The sequence below is a fragment of the Erythranthe guttata genome, chromosome 13, assembly GCF_056151865.1.
Source record: "Erythranthe guttata isolate IM_541 chromosome 13, IM_541, whole genome shotgun sequence".
NCBI lineage: Eukaryota > Viridiplantae > Streptophyta > Magnoliopsida > Lamiales > Phrymaceae > Erythranthe > Erythranthe guttata.
The window spans coordinates 18,065,400-18,089,055 of record NC_142545.1 but is presented as its reverse complement, the minus strand read 5'-3'; the positions used below and the strand labels follow the sequence as shown (position 1 = coordinate 18,089,055).

The window sequence follows — 23,656 nt, the reverse complement described above, 5'->3', positions numbered from 1 at the left end:
TTAGAAATGACCATCCTACCCCTCCGATTTTCGGAGGAGATGTTAAAAATAGTTATTACAGGCAGATTCAATTTCATCAAAAATTCTCTTTCTCCATCAATGGAAGACGCACACTCTTCTTACTCCCACTACCAGCACCACTCTCCCCCCTCCTCAAATAATGCCGACGCCGTCGGATCGATCAACGGAGCTAAGTACCGCCTCATGTCTCCGGCCAAGCTCCCGATCTCTAGGTCAACTTCTATTACTATTCCTCCTGGCCTCAGTCCGACCTCGTTTCTCGATTCCCCCGTTCTTCTCTCTAACATCAAGGTCTCTCTCTCTCTCTCTCTCTCTCTCTCTCTATTTTTCGTTTTTCCCCCTTCTGCGTCTACTGATTTTTTTTCACTAGTGATATTCGCTTCAGTAGCTGGAGATATTCGGATTCGGTTTCGGATTCGAATTCGGATTCGGAATCGGATTCGGATCCGGCACCGTGTATGTTTGTTTAGGGCACTGTTTGGGTTTATGTACCAAACTTTCAAAAATTAAACAAGAGCTAAATCCAACCTTTTGATTTCAAAATTGATTTATTAATCTCTTCACTTCTCGATTTTGTGAAATGTGAGTGGATTTCATTTGTTGATTTGATGTTTGGTTCTTTTTTCATTATAGCCCTGCTGCTGAGTGATTTCTCCTTTTTTCCATTGAGTGCTCATTTGGATATTAATAAATGTTAGGTGAATAGTTATGTGTGTTTGTTTTGGGACCGTTGGATTCCGATGCTCTAATTAGTAGTGTTACTAATATATTAATTTCCTGATGGAATTGTTTTCGGGCACCGTTAAACCTTTTGTGGCGACGTGGCCATGAGAATCTTTTTGAAGTGGAGTCGAAAAATCGGAAAGACATGTGAATGGAGAGGAATAGCCCATCATTAGAAGAATAAGAAACCATTCTGTTCCATTAGAATCGTAAATATGCTCATTCACTATTATCAAATGACGATCTGAGTTGGGGGTGGAAGCAGCATTTTGATGTATAAAAAATGCTTTCTCGATAGGGATTTCTAGAATAAGGATATATTTCAGTGTTGTTTCTTCACAAAATTGAATCTTGCTTTACTACTAGTTGGTGTTTGGCGTTTTTCTCGTGTTGAGAAAAGTGGTTGCACTTAAATACTCGAGCTTTTGCCGTTATAATTGTCAGCATCATGTATGACATATCGACATTTCTTAAGTGCAAAATATAATTTTTTTTTACTTTGTAGGCAGAGCCATCTCCGACCACTGGCTCCTTCTTCAAGCCTCATTTGATGCAAGGCGCTGGTGAAAACGCAGCTCTTTCACTAGAGAAATTTTTCTCCGGTCGTAAACCGGTTGATGAAAAAACGTCGAGCAGTTTTGAGTTTAGGTTTCATACTGGAGCTAGTTCTACATCAGGATTATCATCTGCAGGGCTCTCGGTGATGACCTACTCTTTCGTTTTGTAGTGGTAAATATGTATATATATATTTTATCCGCTAATATCTTATTTCTTTGTTCAAAAGTTTCACGTGGGGATGAATCGACAGGGGCCAGTCGTTTATCAAGACCAACACAATTCACAACCGCCTGTACCTTCACAGTCTGTGGTAGTCGGTGCACACAATTCACCTATTCGTAATAGTATTGACGAATTAAATCAAGGAGGACAGTCCAACATGGGCAATCGGGCTTCATCTTCGGAGCATAAAGACAGCATTTCCTCAGTCTCGAATGAGAGAACATCAGAGGATGGGTATAACTGGAGAAAATACGGCCAGAAACTGGTTAAAGGAAGTGAATTCCCACGAAGTTATTACAAATGTACGTATCCTAACTGTGAGGTGAAGAAAATATTCGAACGTTCTCCGAGTGGACAGATTACAGAAATCGTCTACAAGGGTTCCCACGATCATCCGAAACCACAACCTGCACGTCGGCAGAATTCTGGTACTCTTTTGTCGATTCAAGAGGATAAGCCGGACAAGGATTTGTTATTCACTGGTCAAGAAGGTAGTTTCTTAACTTCCTGATTTTTTTATTGCACAACTTGTTTTTCGTAATATCACTTATCGTGAACTATACATGTCAAGCGCACTCACATCTTATCTATTGTCTTGTTGAAGACAAGTTGAACAACAACAAAATGGAGCAAAACACCTCTCCCATGTTGTCTCCTCTGCAAGCAAACGAGGACAACATAGATGTTTCAGGTTCACAATATCCGGGCCTCAACGATGATGTTGAAGAAGACGACCCTTTTCTAAAACGGAGGTATATATAGTTTTCCGAAACATTAATTATATACATGTTTATTAATTATTAATAATCTCGTAAGGGTGAATAATCCTAGCAGGAAAATGGAGGAAGGTATTGATGCTACACCAGTTGTTAAGCCAATCCGCGAACCACGAGTTGTTGTCCAAACTTTGAGCGAGGTCGATATCCTGGACGATGGATATCGGTGGCGTAAGTATGGCCAGAAAGTAGTCCGAGGCAATCCAAATCCTAGGTATGTACTACGAACGAGAGTAAAAAGAACAGCACAAATGCCTTTGTACTACGATGTTTTATGTTTTTTTCTCATTTCGAAATCCTAGGAGTTACTACAAGTGCACGAATGTCGGTTGCCCTGTGAGGAAGCATGTGGAGAGAGCATCACACGATCCGAAAGCAGTTATAACTACTTACGAGGGCAAGCACAACCATGATGTTCCAACTGCAAAGAACAACAACAACAACAACAACAACAACAACATCAGCAGCCATGATTTTTCTGCTCAATATGCCGGAGCTAATTCAAAGCTGAGGCCGCCACAAGATAGTAATAGTGGTAATGGCTCGATCAGCCTCGATCTTGGTGTTGGAATTGGCAGAGAAGCAATGGATGCCGAAGAGGGTCGAGGGCAAATCGGTAATCCTGCTTCTGCAGCGGCTCAAATCCCTGCGTACTATGGTATTGTGAATATGTACGGAAATCGAGACAATCGCGTCGAAGGTCGTAATAGCTTTCAGGCACCACCGATGCATCCTTCCAACCAGTGCCCGCCAAGCCTCGGAAGGATACTCATGGGGCCTTGATACTATGAAAATTTGGAGACGAACAAAAAAATAAATAAAAATTGAATCTTTATTATTATATTGGCTGTTTCTCTGTTAGTAAAAATCAAAGGGGTTTTGTTTATTCTCATGCTAAAATTAGGATTCTTATTTGCACCCCACCCCCCCAACTAACATTTTGTTACTAAACTGGCTACTGTAAATTATTGTTTGTTCCTCTAACCCCTAACCGGACACACTCAAACAAGAAAGTTCTTGTTTTCTTGATTGTTTTTTGGTTTACATGTTTTTAACAGTTATAATAATATTTCTGAAACAGATGCTTCTGTACGCCGTCGTTTTGTGGGCAAGAATTGATATTTCCATTAATTTTTTGTTTCGCATGCATTAATAAGCATTGAATGCTTAGCCACCAAAAAATGGTCACAGTAGTAAATTCCCTTTTTTACCCTCGATAACATAAATATTTGGTTGTCGTTGCAATTAGTTCACCACTAGTGTATATATAATGTATCGAGAAGGATCCTTCCGTTGGGTTCATTAATGAATAGATACAAACTTTATAAATTTCTCTTGTTTGTCTCTTCTTTAAAGAATTCTGTCACCCCATCTAGGTAAGTCTTGTGTGTCAGTGCGTGTCTGTGTGTATATATATACTGTATACATACACATATTTTCAGAAATAAAAATCTGTAAAATTCTTGGAAAAAAATGAATGCAATATGGTTATCTTTAAAAGAGAAGGGGAGTTGTGCCAGCAAGATGACAGAGTTAGCTTGGCTGCCGGAGAAAATGGTGAGGCGAAAAAGCAACGCCACTTCACCACCACCACAAAGGGAGGAGCTTCATGAGAATAACGAGCTTACCGACGGGCATTATTACAATATCACAAACACATTCCAAGGTAAGTTTCGAGACTCTGTCTCTATTTCCTACATAGTGGTAAAACAGCATAGCATGCACCATCACATTAATTTACTCCAGAGAAAAAAAAAATCTTTGTTTTCGAAAGCAGAGCTTGGAATAGGGGACCCGTCGAGGAATATAGTGGAGATGATATTTCGAGCGAGTTCAACAAACCCGAAAAAGTGCACGAGGAAGATAAAGAGAGTCCTCAAGGTGAACAATTCAGGCGACACGTTAGCCGAGTTCGAAGAGTACAGAGAAAACGTGATGAAATCATCGTACAAGATGCATCATCGTCATCATCCGAGGAACATAGTGGACGGAAACGAATTATTGCAATTTTACGGCACAACAATGATTTGCTGCAGTAATTCTAAGACGGAACAAATATCTCGACTGTGCAGAGATGCGAGCTGTCGTGTGTGTAGAGTCGTTCAATCTGGTTTCAAAACGTGCTACAACACGAAAAACGGCGTTCGGGTGAGTGTGAACAGCGAGCAAATGAGCGAGGACAAAACCGTCATTTCCAAGGGTAAGAAGAAAGTGAAGAGAGCAGTGATTGTTTGTCGGACAATAGCCGGTAGAGTTGTAGAGGACGAACAAGAAGAGTGTGATTCTGTTGGTTACGAATTGTACAGAATTAAATCCATGATTCTTCGAAATCCAGCTGCCGTACTCCCCTGCTTTGTAATAGTTTTCGATTGAATATAACAATTTGTCTCGAATAGCCATGAAATCGATAAATTAATACGTAATAACATTGTAGCGTATACATTTTCAACTATTTGCCTATAAATAAAACGTAAAACTGCGTATACTTTACAAATCGTGCTCGAGAACAATAGCTACATTAAATACGAACGAAACACGATGTTTGGATTCCGTTGCAAATAGAAACAACAAGCTCCGATTCGTGTTCGAATATATGCATAGAGCTTCGTATGATGTATCTAGCCAGTAAAGAATCTTCTCCATGACTGCCATGGCAAAAACCCACCTGCACATGTGATTAAAATAAAATAAAATAATTAATCTAATTAACATGATGAATATAAACCAATTACTTACTACTCCATATATATAATAATTTAATAAAATACTAGTGTAGGTGGATGGCAAATTGGTAATATACCACAACGAGGGCAGCGAAAGTAGTATTTTTTGTCCCTCAAAACAAGCCCGGAGCCTTTGCACACCTTGCAGTTCTTCTGTTCCGCCTGCAATTAAAAAAAAAACAAGGGATTAAGCTGCAATTAAGTACTAATGACGATATTAATAGCAATAATAACAATAAATGTAATTACAATTCTCTTGGTGAACTCAATCCCAGCTACCACAAATGGAGTAACCCCAGCTGCAAAAGATCCCAATTTCAATAATTAATTATCAGAAAACCTAACTTATTCTTCGATGAAACCAAGGTGTTTAATTTATTTGACCTAGAGCGCCGAGCACAATCTGCCAAGTGATTTCGGCCTGAGCAGGGTCCGACGTAATAATGGCCGAAATTTCATCGTTCACGGCTGCCGTTGATCGTCTCGTTGAAATTGAAATTGAATTCACGGCGGGTTTGTGTATGGTGGTTCGATTCGCGGCGACGAATCCACGGGCTGATGGATAATTTGGGCAAGGCGTAATTAATTGAAGAGATGACATGATCATTTTTTCTGATCTGAGCTTAACAATTTGGAGCCATAAAAAGTGGGCGACGTTCAGATTAGTCCACGTCGATTGGGCTTTTTCTTGTAATTATTGTAAGGTTTTGGGCCCAAATGGTATATTCATTTTAGAATGGGCCGAATTCTTAATTCTATTATAGCAGCCCATTTATGGACTCAGTCAACTGGCCCAACTTAGCTTACTTAAGCCCAGACTTTAGGAGAAACTTCTCGACTCCAATCCCGGTTATCCATCTTCGACAATCAATTTTGACCATCCAACATGTCATATATATTAGTCTTTTCTTCTCATTTGACATAAACCCAGTCTTTTGACTTTTTTCGCCCCCCCTTGTGTACCTTCATCCTTCTGTTCACTTCCATTGTCTTCGTTCGGTGGCATTTGAGTCAAAAGAAGTCACCAACCATGGACCGTGACCCTGAGACGATTTATCCGCCGATGACCGTTGCATTTCATCCTATAAAAGCCTGCCTCTGTGATAGAGAAATGATTACACGCATAAAAGTCTTCCTACTTCGTTTTAGGTGGTTTCCATTCTTCTGTGAGTTATACAATGTATGTGGGGATAATATCTGAGTCATTTTGAGTGTGTTCAACTGAGTGAAGGGATTTAAGTGTGAGATAAGTGTTCAACGGTATTTGGGCATCCGTTGTTGAACAATAACAACTCCATGCGCTGGAGTTACTATTTTTCGTACTCTATCTATACTCAGTATATAATCTATAATCCTTGTAATAATTTATTCAGTTTATCAAATGCAATCGTATCGTTTATTAGTTAGTCTAGCTGTGATTCAGTCAAATGAGGATTAAAGCTCATCTAACTAGGGTTTTGTCGAGTACGAATCCCAACTGTTTTCACTTTTGTGTATTATTCTTGATAACTACAGGACCTCCAATAGCTGCTTGCTACGTAGATGACCGCAAGATTCAGCAACGTTGGGTTTACGATCCCTTGATCATAAATCATAAGATTTATTCACAAGTTCCAGCTTACCTTCCTAGCATGGTGATTACTAAAGCGAAAAAGTTCTATCAACTGAATGCCAGAATCTTGCAGCAATAAACACTGTAAAACTCGGCTATACGCACAACCTACACAAATGCAGATAGCAAAACAATAGCCACAAACCCAAACACATCGCTATCTCACCATTTAAAAGCTGCAGGTTATTTGAAGAAGCAATTTTATTACCATAAATATAAACGTGGGAGAAATTCAAGAGAGTGGGAGAAACTCGATGATAGGGGGACAAACTGAAGTGCACACAACGACACTTTTGTTTAATCATTCTCGATAACATGAAAGCAATCGAAGATAAACATGTTCAGGAATATATATTTTTTTATCGGGACTACTACATTCCTATAACACATTTCCTAGCAGCAGGCTTTTTTTCACGAAATCTTCCAAAAAAACGAGCCAAAAGTTCACAAGTCACACCTACTGGTGAGTCCTGAAGAGGATTAATCAGGCCTAATCCACAAATCAACGATAACAGAATCCAGATAACTGGGCAACACGACTTCATCTATACAGAAATATGATCAATCACTCTAAACAACATACGAACAAGACGTAAAGCATAATCGTAAACAATACGTTGCGTAAATACGAGGAAATCACCATTAAAACACAAGACTCCAGCAGCAACACAAATTTGAATATTAATTCAGGAATAAGGATGATTCAGACAAGCAGCAATCTCGATACAAGAAAAATTCCTCTTCATTATTGGGGGGAAATTGCATATATATAAATTGGTCGATTTCTTTCACAAACGCAAAACAAAAACAATCAGCAACCCCTGAATTTTCTCTCTTAGCAGGAATTTTTTACCACAGACAAAAAGAGGAAAATAGCATCACTACTGGGAAATGGGGGGAAAATAAAAGACAGAAACCCTAGAAAGTAAAATTACTTCTTGTACTTGGCAACCTCGGCTTCATTGGGGAAGAAACCCATGAGCCTTCCAGCTGAATTCTGGTAAGCGTACATGAAACCCCCCAGCACTCCGATCAAACCACCCGTCACCATCGACGGCCCCTTAATCCCGGGCTTAATCCCTAATTGTGCAGAATAGGTCAAAAATTAGATCGGCATTTCATTTATAGCAGAAACGACTAATCAATCAATTCAATTAGAAGAGCGAGAGAGAGAATGAGAGGTGGTACCGGAGAGATATCCGACGACGACGGAGACGCCGGTGATGGTGGAGAAACGGAGGTAATCGAGGGTGTTGAAATTGGCCACCGTCTTTGTGAAAGGAGGATTCCGATCTATCACCGGGTACTCCGGCTTCGTCGACGCCGTAATGTCAGTATTCATTGTTGCTCTTCTTCTTCGCTGCTCGGCCTTTTCTTCTCTAACGATCAGGTAAATCAGACGCCACTGTATTCAGCTTGCTTTTTCTTGTTTCAGATGGGTTTTCTCTATATCAAATCGGGCCTGATTATAGTGGGCCTTTTATATGTAGATGGGCCCAATTTCAGCCATAATTTTTTAGATAAATGTTGTTTCGGTTTTACTAGTACGGTTTCGAATTCACGCGTGATTTTGAACATTTTTGTGGCTTCTTTTGGCAGAACTCGAAAAATGAAATTTGCATTTCTTCGAGTTAGCTTTGCAGAAGTCCAACTTAAATCACTAATATTGAATATCAGGTGATAAAGATGTGCATGAATCGATCGATTAACATTGCCGACAATTTTATTAGTTTGATTTATCTAAAACTTAAAATGTAGTTAATTCATGCACAATTTTGTTAACTCAGATCTAATTTAGCTGATTTTAGTTGGATTAAAAAGTTATCTCAACAGGTTACAGTTTTTATGTTTTGAACTTGGTAAAATCAGACTAGAAAATAGTCAAAATCATGTACGAAGTCAAAATACGAATAGTAAAAAATAGAATACGTATTATGATGGCTATTTACAGAGAGTTTTTTCTGTTGGACGTCACAAAATTAGATTCATTACATTATTGAGTTTTTTCTGTTGGACGTCACAAAATTAGATTCATTACATTATTATTCAATATATTTGTGGTTAATTGAGGTTATGATTCAGGTCCCAGCTAATAAAGAGAGAGCCGAGAGTGAGTGATGGAGAACCTCAACACAACCAAAACAAATGTGAGACCAGAGAAAAAAAAACAGGACCATGGAACAAGACAACAATGGGATAAGGTTGCCACTGTACATTCTTAGATATTCCGATATTGTATGTATCTATCTACCCGTAAAACTCCCTCTAGGGTTTTAGAGCATACTGGCGGCATATTCTTATTCTCTCGTTGTTATAATCCGACATAAAAATGGCGGTTTTCTCTCTCTCCACACTCCCCTCTCACTCCCTCGCTTCATCTCTTCTCAAGTTTGTCGCCTCCCTTCAGCCGTCGGCCGCCGCGGAACCTCCGTCCATCCCCAGAAGAAGAATCAACGGCAGAAATTGCAGAACGCGTGTCGCCTCGTCGCACTCCAATCCCAAGATATTGAAGTCCAACCGCCGCTCCAGGTACGGCCAACCCCTCTCTCCCTACGACTCCGACGACGAAGACGCCGGCGGTGGAATTTCCGATGAAGCCGATGACGCCGAAGACGATTGGTCTTCCGAAGTATGTCTTTGCTTATTCTCTGAATCATTGATATCTCTTGTTTTTGTTTTAGTGATTCTATAATTTCGATAAATTTATCACCCAATAGATAGGGTTTTTTGATACCTTACAATGTTGTTGACAAATTCAATTTGATGTTTGATTGCATTAGTATTTTGATACAATAGTTCAATTTTGATATTTAATTAGTTCATTCTTCATGATATAAAACATTTGTCATGTGGGTATTTTCCAGGTTGATTTCGGAGGTGTTAGAATCTCTAAAGCCGACCGACAACGGCTGAAGTTGAAGAGCGCCGCCAAAAAGGGACAAGGCGGCGGCGGTGGCACCACCAAAGGCGCAGGAAAATCTTGGGATACGCAATCATCAAGAACCGCACATAATCTCGAAACAAAGCCGAGCATTTCTGCTTCCAAGAATGGCAGACATACACTCGATAAAACCGAGAGAAATAGTTCTTACAGTGCTTCCTCGAAGTCAAGCAGTTTCGGTTCTTCAACTGTGAAGTCCAAGGACAAGGTATATATATACATACATACATATATATGTGCCGTTACGTATAGCACTCAATTAGATATGACTTCCTATATGTAACGTCTGCAGGAAGAAGGAAGCTCGTCTAAGGACAGGTTTATTCAGTTGTCAGAAGAATTAGATTTAGACGAAAGGGCTTTTCCACTTCTCGATTATCTAAGCACTTTCGGAATGAAGGAATCCCACTTCGTCCAAATGTACGAGCGACACATGCCGTCGCTTCAGATTAACGTCGAATCGGCCGAGGAAAGATTGGAATACCTTTTGAGCGTCGGTGTTAAACACAGAGACATCAGAAAGATAATTTTAAGACAACCTCAGATTCTAGAGTACACGGTGGAAAACAATCTCAAGTCCCATGTTTCCTTCTTGAGCGGCTTGGGCATTCCCGATTCGAGAATAGGGCAGATAATTACCGCCACGCCCTCGTTGTTCTCTTACAGTGTGGAAAATTCGTTGAAGCCCACGGTTAAGTATTTGCTGGACGAGATAGGAATACAAGAGAAGGATTTAAGTAAGGTTGTCCAATTAAGTCCTCAAATCCTGGTTCAACGGATAGATAATTCGTGGAATACTCGTCTCAGTTTCTTAATGAAAGAGCTCGACGCACCGAGGCAGAGTATAGTAAAAATGGTCACGAAACATCCACAAATACTTCACTACAGCATCGAAGCTGGTTTACTTTCTCGAATCAATTTCTTACGAAGTATTGGCATGCAAAAATCAGACATACTGAAAGTTCTAACTAGCCTTACACAGGTATATTCTTGATTCCCTTGTCGCTTAGTCTTATCTTTTTAAAATATTAATTATGATTTCAAAAATATCTGCAGGTGTTCTCGTTATCATTGGAGGGAAATCTGAAGCCGAAATATATGTACTTGATTAACGAACTTGGAAACGAGGTCCACTCTCTGAGCAAATATCCAACGTATCTAAGTTTGTCATTAGACCAACGGATTAGGCCACGTCATCGATTCTTAGTTTCGTTGAAGAAAGCTCCAAAAGGGCCGTTTCCTTTGAGTTCGTTTGTTCCGACCGATGAATCGTTTTGCCAGCAGTGGGGAACTAGCGTAGATAAATATTTAGATTTTCGCCAGAGATTGCTTCTGAAAGATTTTGCAAAGAAATATGAAAAACTGTGAAGAGCCCAGTCATCTCTCTTACAATTAACACGAGATGTGATAGTTTTGTGCAAAGAATTGAGAATCGTATACCGGATCTTTATTACATGTTCATGGTAACACTGCTCTTTGAGTTCTTTGTACTATTTTTTTTCCTCGGGACTTTTGCGATGTTTTGTTTGGACCGAGTACTAATATTTGAAAAATGTGACAGGCATTGGTCCGATTACAAAGCTGACTAAACAATTTGATGAAGTCCTAAAAGGGTTTCTACTAACTTCTGGTGGTTATAGTAATCCAATGGGCATGCATGCATATTCAGTCTCCGTAATATCAAGGTAACATTTCGTCGTTTTTGGTATAACAAAAGATCTGCTTTTGAGTTATTTTTGTTTAAAAATAAAGATCGATTTTCTGAGAGATTATCAAGATGGTTGGCGGTTATTTGGTTGTGTGATTGAATTGTCGTCATCCCTAATGTGCTTAACTACTAAACAGTTGGGTTTCATACCAGAAAAAAGTACTGGTTGTTGAGTCTGTTTGACTATAATCGAACATTCAAACCTAAATCCTAGATTTTTATCTCACTCACCTGTCTTTTTTATTTGTCAATAGTCGATTTCAAATTAATTTATTTTTTGCTTTCCCAGCAGATCCGTAATGCACTGGTAATATCGTCAACAAACACAAATTCAGATTGACTGGCTTTGCTGTTGATACAATTACATGAGACGATATTCTTTTGCTTGTTTAGTACCTAGGACACCATTTTTGTTGCAGAACTAGAACTACATTATCGGCTATAAAAGGTACGAGTTTGTCGCGTCACTTTGCTTGTCTGTAAAGATATATCTCGGACCTTGTTACTGTAAGATATCTCTGTCTTGTTAATTATAGGTACGTGCATTTTACATAGTATCTGCTAAAGGGTTCTTGATTTAATCGATTATGCTGTCACTGCATGTTATATTATATATATATATATATATATATATATATATATATATATATATATATATATATATATATATATATATATGGAACTTCTATTTAAATTGTGGGATGGCAACATTTTTGCTTGTAACTATCAATTTCTTCTACAAATTGTTTTTCATCTCTATTTTATTTTATATATTATTATATAAATCAGAAGTATCTTTCACATAAGATATCGAATATTTGGTGACACGACATCTACTAATTAGTTATTACAAACCAGGTCAATGTATAAGAGAGAGGTATCAAGTCTCATACACTATGAATATACCAAGTAATTTTCAACCTCTAATTTACAAAATTATATAAAAAAAAAAAACATATACATGTTAAATATTTAAGGTAAACTATGGTCACCATGTGGTAAGGTAAGATTACAGAAATTCCCTCATATTTGAGCAATTACAACATCTCTCAACTATGAATCTTCACCTTTGCGGTATCAAGATTTAGTGTAATCTTTTAGATTATGTGAAATATTCTCCAATTTATATCCGTTTTACCCAAGTCGGGCTCAACTTTTAAAAAAAGATGATCATAAGATGTACCTCTTAACTTGTCAATATCAGATTGTTTGTGGTGCTCTAAAATTGCATTTTGACATAAAACGGATATAAATCAGAGAACATTCCACAGAATTCAGAAGATCATATTAAACTTGACACCATAAGGGCGGAAGTGTCTAGAAGATTCATAGTTGAGGGGTGGTTGTAATTACTCAAATAAGAGGGGGTTGTTAGTAATTCACCCAAATATTTATGAACAAACTCTTTTTTTAGAAAAAAAAAACCCTGAATGCAGAGAAGGAAAGAAAAATGCTAGAAATGAATGGTGGTAACATTTACTAATGTCATGAGATTTGGCCGAGAAAGACACAACTACTATCCAACATTCAATAAATGTTCATAATAAAGAAAAAAACCATGCAAGAATTATTACATTTCATGCACACCGCCACTGTGTGCTAATCCATGTGTGGGTTTTATTATTATATACTTTTCAAGATCAAGATCCCATCTTTAACTATAAGCCACAAAAACAGAGAAGATAAGCAAAATTGCATGAACCAATCAAATCCTATCATGTAATGCAACCATATACAGAAAAAATATAGAAATACCAGAAAAAAAGAAAATCCAGCAGGCTCGTTAAATATCGAAAAGACGAATATACTAAGAGATAATAATAATATAAGAATAACTGACGACCCCGATTTCCAGAGATTTTCAAACTTATTTTCACATCTCTGCTATAGCCATATGTACCGATGGGTACTTCATTTTCTATTTCCAGATGCCCTAACACCTACACTACGATTCTTTCCCACGAGACTAAAAAGAAAAATTCCTATTTGTCTTTATTTCTGTGACACGGAAAATTCGAAAAGATAAAACGAAAACACAGGAACCTGCTCTCTGTATCGTAAATCGTAATTCATATTCCTATTTCCTATCATGTATGTTTCTTCTAATGATGTTTGTCTTGTAAAATTAAAACGACCGCCTCTATAAATTCTCTTACGTCGTTGGATTTTGTACTTATATAACTGCCGAAATGCTGCTGCCTGCCGCAGAAGCAAAGTGGTTTTCCGGGAGACTTATTCCTTGAGCACTGCACGAAATTTAAAAAAACAAATAAGAGAGCGACCGTGGCAAAATATATGTATATAAAAGAGAAGATTAAATTAAAAAATATAGCCGACCTTTCTTGATCGCCACAGTTGGTAACTGTATACTTGGGGATAGTATCGTTACTAGTAGACCCAATCTTCAGATAGTCGAACAGATAACTGAAACGATCTATCGATGGAACTTTGCTGTGATCTGCATAAGTTTATTTTGACAAATTTTAATGTAATTTTATTTATTTATTTATTAAAGAAGCTTGAAAAAGAAGAAAGAAAAAAAAAAGGCGAAAAGACCTTCGGGTAATCTTGGCTGATTAATGGAATAACCGAAGCAGGAGGGGTTTGGAACAAGTCTGCCAGCTAATCGGAGTTGTGAGAGATGCAATGCCTCACGATCGAGAGCGTATTCTTGTGCTTCCCTTAGTTGTCTACGGAACATTCTAGATTGATCCCAGCCTATCGGTCAAAAAGATTAAATTCCCATGAGATATTTATTTTTTTATTGTACTGGACGAATTAATCTTGCAAACGAGTAAATTATTCGCAAAACAAAACAGTAGTTTCTTACTGGTTTGAGCCTCCGAGTCGATATCGGTAGGTTGAGAGTGGTGGTAATATACGGGATGATCGAAATTCTCCAGGTATTTCCTGCATTGAATATATATTAGTGTGATTTTGATATACGAAAAAAAATATGTACATTTTGACGAAAGAATCAAGAAAGTATATACCTACCTTTCAACAGACTTGGACTTTTCTCGATATTGTTTCACGAGTACACGAGCGCCACATACGTAATGTGGATTTCCCTTCGACAAAACCAGATTCGCTGTCTCCACACTATCGAAAGATACGAAACCGAACATTCGTTTTTCCTGTGGAGGAATCCTCACATCCTGCACCGGTCCAAACGTGCTGCAAAAACAAAAAAAGAACCATAAAACAATTAGCCTTCATTTTTATTTATGGGAATCTATTTTTCGAAATATTGAATTCGACAAAAGGCTAATGTTACCTGAAGTAATTCGCAACGTCATCCTCACTAAAAGTGCTCTCGGGTGGAAAAGTCAAATAAATCTGACGAGAGTCGCTAACAATCGGACCAGGGTCGTTTCTCTCTCCTCGCATTTCCATATACTTCGACGCATCTTCCGCCAGTATCACTGCATGCTGCCCGTGAGGCCTATAAACACACACACACACACACAAAGATAAAAAATCACAAGGGCTTGATTGTCATTTCACACACATTACACACACTCAGGGAAAACGCAATAGACAGACACCTGTCAATGAGGCGAATGCTGTTTTTAAGGCGAGCAAGAAGCTTGGTCAAGCTATAACCAGGTTTACCGTGGCGTTGACTCTCGGTCAAATACCCTTCCGCCTGTAGGGTTTTACCGTACGTTTCGTAGTATATCATAGGCAGAGAGGCAATCGAGACGGGCTGCCGTCTTCTTGATTTCAACAGTTCGGCAATCTCCAGCTCCAATTTCTCGAGCGAACCCGGTGGGAAAACATGGTCATCTTCGTACGAGCCATGAACACCAAATACGAGAGGTTGCGGTGGCGGTTCCCCGTGCAGGTACCTGCAATTACTACCGTGCTTACAGAAACCCTTAAGGAAATAGTGACACGTCTTAACGGGGTAATGATCCGTTAAGCATGGAGTATTTCTAGCGCCCCTTATACTAATATTGTCGAACGCAGCTTTGTACCGGTAGTACTCGTTCTGAAAAGTCGACGGTCCGGATTCATCGGGTACCCTTATCAGAGGCAGGTTGTTATGCGGGTCCAAGTAAGGATCCAATACCGGAAACGGAGCGGTTGGGCCGGAAAACGGGCGCGGCGAAACGGGCAGAAACGGAGCGAGCTGAAAAGAAGGGTCCGATAAAGGGATGGGATTGATTGGAGGGGATATTGGCGGTGAAGCTAATAGAAGAGCATTTTTCGTGTTTTGGATGAACTTATGGATTCCGGCGTCGGGGGCTATGGCTAACCGAATCATTTCTTCATCGGAAAGTTCTTGAAAGTACATATGTTCAATGATCTTATTTGCTATGTGTTCCGGTTCCATTTCCTTGATCCGCTTCATGACAACTTTTGCAGTCTCCGAAGAATCCATTTCACATTTAATCTACACCATTGAACATGTAACAAAAACAAAAACAAACAATCAGCAAATTAATTAGGCCAATTTATTCAATTTAGGATCCAGTTTAAGAAAATCAAGAACACAACTCATGAGTTTTCTTGGGGATGGTCATCATTATTATTAAAAAAAAATTAATTTTTTTTATGGGATTGAATTAATTACTAGAAAACCATAAAAGGAAAAGTTTAGGTGAAGGGGGAGTGTGTGGAAAAAGGTGTGAAACAATAGTCAAAATAACTACTACACATGCCAGATAAATTACAGCACAGCTTTATCCAAAACCAGGAGAGAAAATTTAATGTTCAATTCTCCAACAACAAATCACACACACACACACACACACTAAAATCTCTAATAGCAAGATCCCAAAATTCAGTCATAAAACACTTTGATTTCTTGTTGATTTTAATTAATCATGTAAGAGAAACTTGGAGAAATCCTTCAAAATAGGAAAAAAAATTCCAAAAAAAAACATAATGTTTACGAATAAAACTACTTCATTCGACAGAACCCATGAATGAATGAAACATGAACACAAGTAATCAAAAAACAAGAGAACCAACCTGCACGCAGAAACTTGAAGCTTGAAACTTGAATTAAATAAAATAAAAACTGAAACTTTAAATAAAATTAAAAAAGAAAAATCAATGAGAGAGAGAGAAAACTGCTACTCTATTTCAACAAAAAAAAAAACAAACTTTCTCGCTCTAACCTCTGATCTCTTTCTCTCTCTACTCTAATGTTTTTTTTTTCTTCTGAAATATTTGTAACTCTGAAACTTCTGAGTCTCCCAAACAAAATGACAAAAAAGAAATGCTTTAAAGAAGGGGAACGGTTTGGACTCACTACAAATATTTATATTGCTACTTTTTTTTTTTTTTTTTTTTATCTATTAAAAATATATTTTTTATTTTACTTAATAGTTATCTAATAGTAAATGATTTTTTTGCTAAACAGTTTTGTAGATATTACATCCGATTAACGAGGCACGTGTATATATTGGATACGCATAAAAAAATGGGGGTAGTTATTTATACGCGTCTCCGTGAAAATAATTATTATTATTATTTTTTTTTTTATCATTTTATCACACCAATAAACAAAATATTTCCTGGATTTACGATATAGTTGATGACAGCTTGAAACACGAGTTACGAATTTGCCCTTCTTATATACACAAATTACAACATTTTTTCTTTTGGAATTTCCAATGTGTTGTGCCACGTCAGAATATTATTATTATTATTCTTTTATTTTTTATTATATAATACTAATCTGCACCAAGTGGATGAAATCATTAATGTGAGTTGGACGCAAGAACAATGATTAATTAAAGATTGAATTAAGAATGATTAGGGAGGTTACTTGGTTAGTTGTATTTGATTGGGTCATTGACTAATGACTAATTTATTTCATGTTCAAGAATAAATATATCATAGTACCTTACTACAAATTAATAATTATTATTAAGTAGGGCCCACAAAATTTTGGGGAGAAATAATTTTGTCTCATTGGACATGTTCATTGTTCAAATTAAATTGAAGTAATTTTATATTTATGGGGTATATTAAAGTTGGTCTTATCTATACTACATATGTTGTGTCAATTACACTTAAATGGTTTTTTCTTTCACTTATAGATCTTAAATACAACCACCTATACATACATATATTGAGTGTATGTAAAATAAATAGTTATAAGTATTTATTGTACACGTGTATAAGTAAAATTCACATAATGCAGCATAGAACTAACCGTCAAATGATATATCTCATCTGTTAGACAAAATTCTAATTTTCGATTTTTTCAAAAAAACTAACCTTGCCTTGTGTAGGAAAAAAATGTTATTATTTATTAAATAAAAAACTAATAGACTAATAATAATTAATAAGGTGATGAAAAAAACAAATTGTACACATTTGGTTCTACTAATGGTGATCATGCCACGTCAGTTAAAATGGGACACGTCAGTTTATAAATTAATAGCACCATAATTAAAATATATTAAATAAAATAAAGAAAAATGAAAGGGCATTTATGGAAATCCCATGGTGCTACTTTTTCTTTAGAGGGGAGTTTCAATCGGCAAGCAGGTAGGGAGTATAAAAGGTCAGCCAAAAAGAAAAACAGTTTTTTCTTTTTCTTTTTCTTTTTATTTTTATTTTTAATTTCTCCATTTTATAATTAGTGTATTTATTTTTTTAATTTATATAATAATAAAATAATAATGAAAAGAGATAGGAAAATATTTAGGAAAAAAGCGGGAAAAGCGCGATTTGATATTTGATGTGGTGGTTTTTGATCCACGCTGGAATAGGGCCCATTAGTTATCATAAATCTCCACTTCTCTTGTTTAGATTTTCTTTATTTACATTCTGACCCATCTTATTTTTTCTGCTCTCTTTTTTACCATCAATACTTTTTAACCATTTAAATTTACTCACGAATACAATATTCTAGTGCAATTGTATAGAATAATATATTTCTTACTACAATTGTATTGTCATGTATTTAAATAATTATTTTTTTCAAATTTGAAATGTATGCACAGGTGAAATTACTAGTAAAAATAAAATGAAGTACTTTTTAGTAATTGAGGCAAACACATAGATGACCAATGCAATAAATTAAACTATTTCATTTTCTAATGATTGATTAGAAAATATAATATGAGCTATTAGTACTTTTCTTAGGATAACATATAGTGGCAGATTCTCATGAATAATGATTGACACATCTATTAAATAAATTGATGTTGACAAATTGTTTAATATTGTTTATGTGGAGTATAAGTGTATAACAATTAACATAACCAGTTTGACTATTTTTCTTCTTCTTCTGATTTCTTCTTTATTTTAATTTTTACATGCTATCCACATACTTCATCTGAGCAGAATATGTTTACACACACACGCAATGATTTTTAGTAATACTAATTATTTAAGTGCAAATTAGAATTATGGTCAAATAATAAAAACTCTCTTCTTGCTTGGGTAATTACAGCCACCCATCAACTATCTATTATCTTAGAAAAAAAACCCTCAAGAAGTAAATTTAGGGAAGATAAATCGGTAAAATCGAATCGCTATGTATAATCTTACGAAAAAAACCCTCAAGAGGTAAATTTAGGGATGATAAGTCAGTTAAACCGAACCGAAATTTCGGTACGCCAACATTTCATACCGTTTGCTGAACTGAATATACGATTTGGTTCAAGAAATAACAAAAATACATGAATTTTATGTAAAAATATTTAAAAAGAAGGGTGATTGTAACTACCCAAAGAAGAGGGACAGTAATTTGCACATTATTTAAAAAAGAAAAATAGATAAAAAAAAAAAAAAAAAGTTAAGTGGAGATGTAAAATTTATACAATTTAGCCTATTTAACTGAAAATTTTAAAAATATTTGAAAATTCTGATTAGTAAGTAATTAATAGTTTTATTTATGTGGTTTCCGAAGAGGAATCACATGCAGCTAGGATATATATATTGTGTGTGGGGCGAAAGGTTATCCAGAATGCATGGCTGCATGGTATAATTGGATTACTGGGGACAAATAATCAAGAAACCTAGTCACTGTTACATTACACCCAACAACAACTCATTGTCTCCTCCAATCCCATTACATCAAATACTTACACACATACATACATATATATGGACCATGCGTATTTTTCATTTTATTTTATTTTATTTTAATGAAGATATATAATAAGAATAGACAAGAAGCAAAACTAGGCCCAGAAACATGTGCTCTAGCTGTCACATCCCTCTCTCTATTTCCTTGTCAACCAAATTATCATTTTGGATCTTCCCTTTTTTATTTATTATTATAAAGTTATTTATTATTTTCGGTTAAAATTATAATTAAGTACGTGTTTATAGTGCATTAAGCAATGAAATTGTATTACTATAAGCGCAAAATTCCTAGAAGCCCAATGCAACAATCCAAGAACATATAAATTACATTAAATTTGAGTTGCGAGTTATTACATGAGAATTATATTATTAAAAATAAAAATATCAAAATCTTGTCGGGAAACAAACAGAAACAGCAATTGGTGATTAGCAGCGGAAGTCACAAGTATCTAAATAGGCCCGATTAGAGGTATAAATTGGGCCACTACTGGATGCAACACAGGCCCATCTTATCCACGAACCGGCCCGAACCCGTTTCTAATTCAAAATATGTTCGCATTAAAGTTTTGTACCATTTGCTAATAATAAAATATTGTAATTTTTTAATTAATTCCCTAGCAATTTTAAATTATTAACAATTAGTTATCAAAAAAATTACTACTAAATTGTCCGAGTTATTTATAAATTTATATTCACAATTATCCATCATTCTACAATAAATATTTCGAAAATTAGAATCTCAGATATTTGATTTGTGCTTTCAATTTTTTATTTATATCATTTTTTTAAAATATTTTTTTGAAGAAAATTGTGATAAATATTTTTAAAAAATTCAGTCTTTTCTACTTCGTCATCCGTGAACGAACTGCAACCGGAGCCGGGGCCAATTATCCGGCGGCGACAGATAAAGAAAGAGGAATCGTCCGATCCCAACAAATTCCAAATAAAATAAAAGAAAAAGCTGCCCAAATTGAAGGAGTTGAGTATCAGAATTGAGAAACAAAACGTGGAATTAACAAATTAAAAAAGAAATCCCTAAATTGAAAGAAAAAAAGAAATGGAAAGGGAGAAGAATGGGATCAGACTGACGTGCAAAATGATCAGAATAGCAGCAGCAGGTATTAATCAACTGAGCCTCTGAAAAAATCGATATATAATCATCATTTCCCAAACTCCTTCCCTTAATCAGATCGAAATTCCCAGAAAAAAAATTTAAGAATAAATACTGACTAATTACTACGCTTAATATACATCTGAGAAGAAAATGAAGCGTACGAGTTTTCTCGCATTTGATTTCGCAGCCAGTGGTTTGGGATGTGAGAACTGAGAAGCAGATGTAAATGTGTATGTATATATACACGTTCTGAACCCTAGATTCTGCGGGTCTTGGCGGCTGGGTGAATGAGTATGTTGCCCACCTCTAACCCTAGTTCCCCTAATTTATTTCGAATTCTTTTCGTCCAATTTAATCCTATTATTAAATATTAGTAATTTATCCCGTGCGTTGCACGGAGCAGCATTCCAAATAAGAATAAAATAATTATTTATATACATAAAAAAAAAATCGCAATAAAGAATATATATTACACAATGTTAAAATTTTATTTGTCAAATTGAAATTACAGTAATAATATAGATATTCCTAAAATTATAGTTGATCCGGCTGGACTCGTGGTGGGCTGGTTTAGAAAGTTGAGTAGGCCTGAACTTGGACCGGAGCCTACGATAAACCTACAAGAAAGAAAAGAACCGGACTTAGGCCGGAGTTAGCACTCCGACGGCCAAGTCAGTAACTTCCTGAAGAAGATATTATGCTTCTGTATGTAATTGATGTATACGATTTCGTTGTGGTTTTCCTGTATTTACTGCCCCTATTTATACTAAAGAAAGGGACGGACGTCAAATATTCTTCAATTTAATTTACCTGTCCCATCGCGGTAATTATGCATCCGGACCCCAAATTACCTTCAATTCAGTTTAATCTGTCATTTCATTGGCGGCTGCAGGTGCAAAAAGTAGGGGGGCGAAACGACATTCCCCTGCTCTTGTCAGTGGATTGGACGTGCATTAAATACCCCATGTGCAGCAATGATCATCTCCGGCAGGTCTGGCGAGAAGCTTGGCGGAAGGGTGAGTTAGCGAGAGGCTTCTCGCTCTCGCGGGCTACCCGCGACCTGGTCTCTCTCGCCTATCGAGTACCAATTTAATGGGTCTTCTTCTCTTAGTGGGCTTAATGGTGCCTTTTGACCTTACTTGGGCCTTTGGTCTTTACTGGGTCTATCAAACGGTAATGGGCTGGAGCACCTTGACGAGCCTTTGCTCCTTATTGGGCCATCTGGCTGGCCATGGCCGGATCAATAGTTACAATGTTTGGTCCTAAAATCTTCCCATCATTTTTGCCAAATAAATTCTTGGTTGTTAATGTTTTGAAAACAAAATTCCCAATACCATTCACAAAGTTACTCTATCCTCCAAACATAATTTAATTGCTATAGTCTAAAATGTCTCACTAAAAAATAAATAAAAATCACTTTAATCACAATTAATCATGAACAAATATATATAATATATAAATGTAAAACGTGGTTAAAAAAATCAAATATATTAATTATAATGTAAAACGTGAGAATAAAATATAACTTAACAAAATAAAATAGATTAATTATTTTAACTTTGAAATTAATTTATCTTAAATTGTTCGTCCAAAATAGTCAAATTTGAACACAACACTCATTTTTATGTCTAAACTATCCTATTAAAATCGTTTTCCAAAATAATAGGACAATTTAAAATTATAAATAAACTGGTAAAAAAATCGAACAACATATTGATGTGGAAAACTAATTTCTTCGTAACTTGTTCATAAAAAAATTGCGAAATTTTAACCCAACTCTCATTTATATTCCTAAGTATTCAGCTAATAAAAAGATAATCGTTGTCAACATATTTAAACTACCTGCATAAACGATGACCTAAATTAGAGAAGTTTATGTAGATGGAGTAACCGACGAAAAATGAAGTGTAGAAATCATAATACATTTTCATAAATCAAGAACTGTTTTTTTTGCAAAATCTGCCTCTAGTAGAATGTGATTGAAGGTGTCTGATGAAATCTCTCCTCCCTCTCTGTTTATCATCTTTCCAAGTCATTACTAATGCTCGGCATAAAAAGCAAATACTGCAATTATATTCCAATTCCTCAAACTAACCAAAAAGTTAGCTTCTATCTGCATAAACAATCAAGGAGTATATACACATTTATCATTCTTCAGTTAATTATTGAGAATGACAACAAACTCTTTAGAAACTGGAATTATATTTCGATTAAAGATAAGAGTATTGCAAAAAATGAAACAATAAAAAATAGTCAGTTCCTCAAAATAGAGGGAAAATGTTATGTGATATATAAAAGATATCAGAAAGCACACATTTACATCATCATAACAATAGAAAAGGGGCATCTAAATATGAAGAAATAGTTTTGAGATAAAAAATAAAAAAATACTACACAACACACATTTGACGACAATATATAGGATTATCACAATATGTGTTCATTCAAAGAAGTACAAAAGAAAAAAATATAGTAAACTAAAATTTTTCAATCTATTCAAAAAGAAAGCAGGAAAATCCATAACCCAATGTGTACTCTACCCATACCAAACACAGTCACAATTCACAAACACAGAGATGAGCAACCCAACACACATTAGCGCACACTACTAACACACACACATAAATTGCACTGCATGAACCGGTTAACACACTTTAGAGTAGACACATTTTCTCCTGTTATATGAGGAAAAAATATCGGAAAAAAAAATCCACATGATAAGTGAATTTCAAGAAAATATAATATACGGACATACTATTAAATTTTACAGCAATGTTTGAGAAGGCGGATCTTTAACTGACTGCAACAACATCAATCAACATAGAGAGAAAATCAAACACACGATAAGATGAAACATAACACAGAATAGAGAGAAATAAAAAAAATAACCATAACCGAACATATTTCTTGTCAAGGTCTTCAAACTCCTAAATTATGTTTCGCCTAGACATAATGTTTTCGTAAAAACTCATCCAATCGTCAAATCTCAGCCTAGAATACATATAACGAATATATTAAAAAGAAAAAAAGAACGCCACTTAGAGCAGAGCAACAACCAAATGAAACCGACTATAATTGCATATTTGATATTGTACATAAATTAGTATTTTGCTTAATAATCACCCAAACGACCAAAAATGACTGCAATTATTAGATGAGTAGAAACGAACCATGAGAGACTTGGTGAAGGATAGACAAAA

At 36.0% G+C, this 23,656-nt stretch overlaps 6 protein-coding genes and 1 non-coding gene across 14 annotated transcripts; 3 read left to right on the top strand and 4 right to left on the bottom strand.

Annotated features, from left to right (window-relative positions):
* The first annotated feature begins 1 nt into the window (after position 1).
* WRKY20 (WRKY family transcription factor family protein) lies at positions 2–3,392 on the top strand. 4 transcript variants are annotated; one of them, XM_088811994.1, is made up of 6 exons: positions 2–312; positions 1,250–1,444; positions 1,529–2,015; positions 2,129–2,276; positions 2,359–2,514; positions 2,603–3,392. In XM_088811994.1, exons 1-6 carry the CDS (start codon positions 7–9, stop codon positions 3,081–3,083), a joined length of 1,773 nt encoding a protein of 590 aa, XP_088668120.1. In that variant the 5' UTR covers positions 2–6; the 3' UTR covers positions 3,084–3,392. The 4 variants fall into 4 exon arrangements, with proteins under 4 accessions (XP_088668120.1, XP_088668121.1, XP_012848780.2 ...); XM_088811995.1 differs by having other exon boundaries at positions 63–312; positions 1,553–2,015; XM_012993326.2 differs by having other exon boundaries at positions 70–312; positions 1,553–2,015; positions 2,356–2,514.
* A 203-nt stretch (positions 3,393–3,595) lies between these two features.
* LOC105968279 (uncharacterized) lies at positions 3,596–4,794 on the top strand. The gene is made up of 2 exons (XM_012992907.2): positions 3,596–3,966; positions 4,078–4,794. The coding sequence occupies exons 1-2, from the start codon at positions 3,774–3,776 to the stop codon at positions 4,671–4,673; spliced, it is 789 nt and encodes a 262-aa protein (XP_012848361.2). The 5' UTR covers positions 3,596–3,773; the 3' UTR covers positions 4,674–4,794.
* LOC105968687 (uncharacterized) lies at positions 4,683–5,658 on the bottom strand. Its single transcript, XM_088811996.1, has 4 exons — positions 5,408–5,658; positions 5,273–5,322; positions 5,101–5,185; positions 4,683–4,965 (listed from the first exon to the last, which is right to left on the bottom strand). Exons 1-4 carry the CDS (start codon positions 5,628–5,630, stop codon positions 4,919–4,921), a joined length of 405 nt encoding a protein of 134 aa, XP_088668122.1. The 5' UTR covers positions 5,631–5,658; the 3' UTR covers positions 4,683–4,918.
* Positions 5,659–7,291: 1,633 nt separating this feature from the next.
* LOC105969130 (NADH-ubiquinone oxidoreductase) lies at positions 7,292–8,100 on the bottom strand. Its single transcript, XM_012993869.2, has 2 exons — positions 7,824–8,100; positions 7,292–7,715 (listed from the first exon to the last, which is right to left on the bottom strand). Exons 1-2 carry the CDS (start codon positions 7,975–7,977, stop codon positions 7,567–7,569), a joined length of 303 nt encoding a protein of 100 aa, XP_012849323.1. The 5' UTR covers positions 7,978–8,100; the 3' UTR covers positions 7,292–7,566.
* A 598-nt stretch (positions 8,101–8,698) lies between these two features.
* On the top strand, positions 8,699–11,865 carry LOC105968950 (Mitochondrial transcription termination factor family protein). 3 transcript variants are annotated; one of them, XR_016029416.1, is made up of 6 exons: positions 8,699–9,264; positions 9,500–9,784; positions 9,869–10,558; positions 10,633–11,039; positions 11,138–11,261; positions 11,577–11,865. XR_016029416.1 is itself a non-coding variant. In XM_088812606.1 (4 exons), the coding sequence occupies exons 1-4, from the start codon at positions 8,965–8,967 to the stop codon at positions 10,942–10,944; spliced, it is 1,587 nt and encodes a 528-aa protein (XP_088668732.1). In that variant the 5' UTR covers positions 8,716–8,964; the 3' UTR covers positions 10,945–11,150. The 3 variants fall into 3 exon arrangements, 1 of the variants encoding a protein (XP_088668732.1); XR_016029417.1 differs by having other exon boundaries at positions 8,716–9,264; positions 11,574–11,865; XM_088812606.1 differs by lacking the exon at positions 11,577–11,865 and having other exon boundaries at positions 8,716–9,264; positions 10,633–11,150.
* A 1,180-nt stretch (positions 11,866–13,045) lies between these two features.
* On the bottom strand, positions 13,046–16,543 carry LOC105969008 (zinc finger CCCH domain-containing protein 18). 3 transcript variants are annotated; one of them, XM_012993728.2, is made up of 9 exons: positions 16,414–16,516; positions 16,265–16,319; positions 14,833–15,683; positions 14,562–14,729; positions 14,282–14,461; positions 14,115–14,194; positions 13,841–14,002; positions 13,622–13,742; positions 13,046–13,530 (listed from the first exon to the last, which is right to left on the bottom strand). In XM_012993728.2, exons 3-9 carry the CDS (start codon positions 15,669–15,671, stop codon positions 13,458–13,460), a joined length of 1,623 nt encoding a protein of 540 aa, XP_012849182.2. In that variant the 5' UTR covers positions 15,672–15,683; positions 16,265–16,319; positions 16,414–16,516; the 3' UTR covers positions 13,046–13,457. The 3 variants fall into 3 exon arrangements, with proteins under 3 accessions (XP_012849182.2, XP_088668730.1, XP_088668731.1); XM_088812604.1 differs by having other exon boundaries at positions 16,265–16,313; XM_088812605.1 differs by lacking the exon at positions 16,265–16,319 and having other exon boundaries at positions 16,414–16,543.
* A 3,871-nt stretch (positions 16,544–20,414) lies between these two features.
* Positions 20,415–20,514, bottom strand: LOC148766088 (small nucleolar RNA Z122). Its single transcript, XR_016029453.1, has one exon. It is a non-coding gene; the product is annotated as a small nucleolar RNA Z122 (small nucleolar RNA).
* Positions 20,515–23,656: the final 3,142 nt, after the last annotated feature.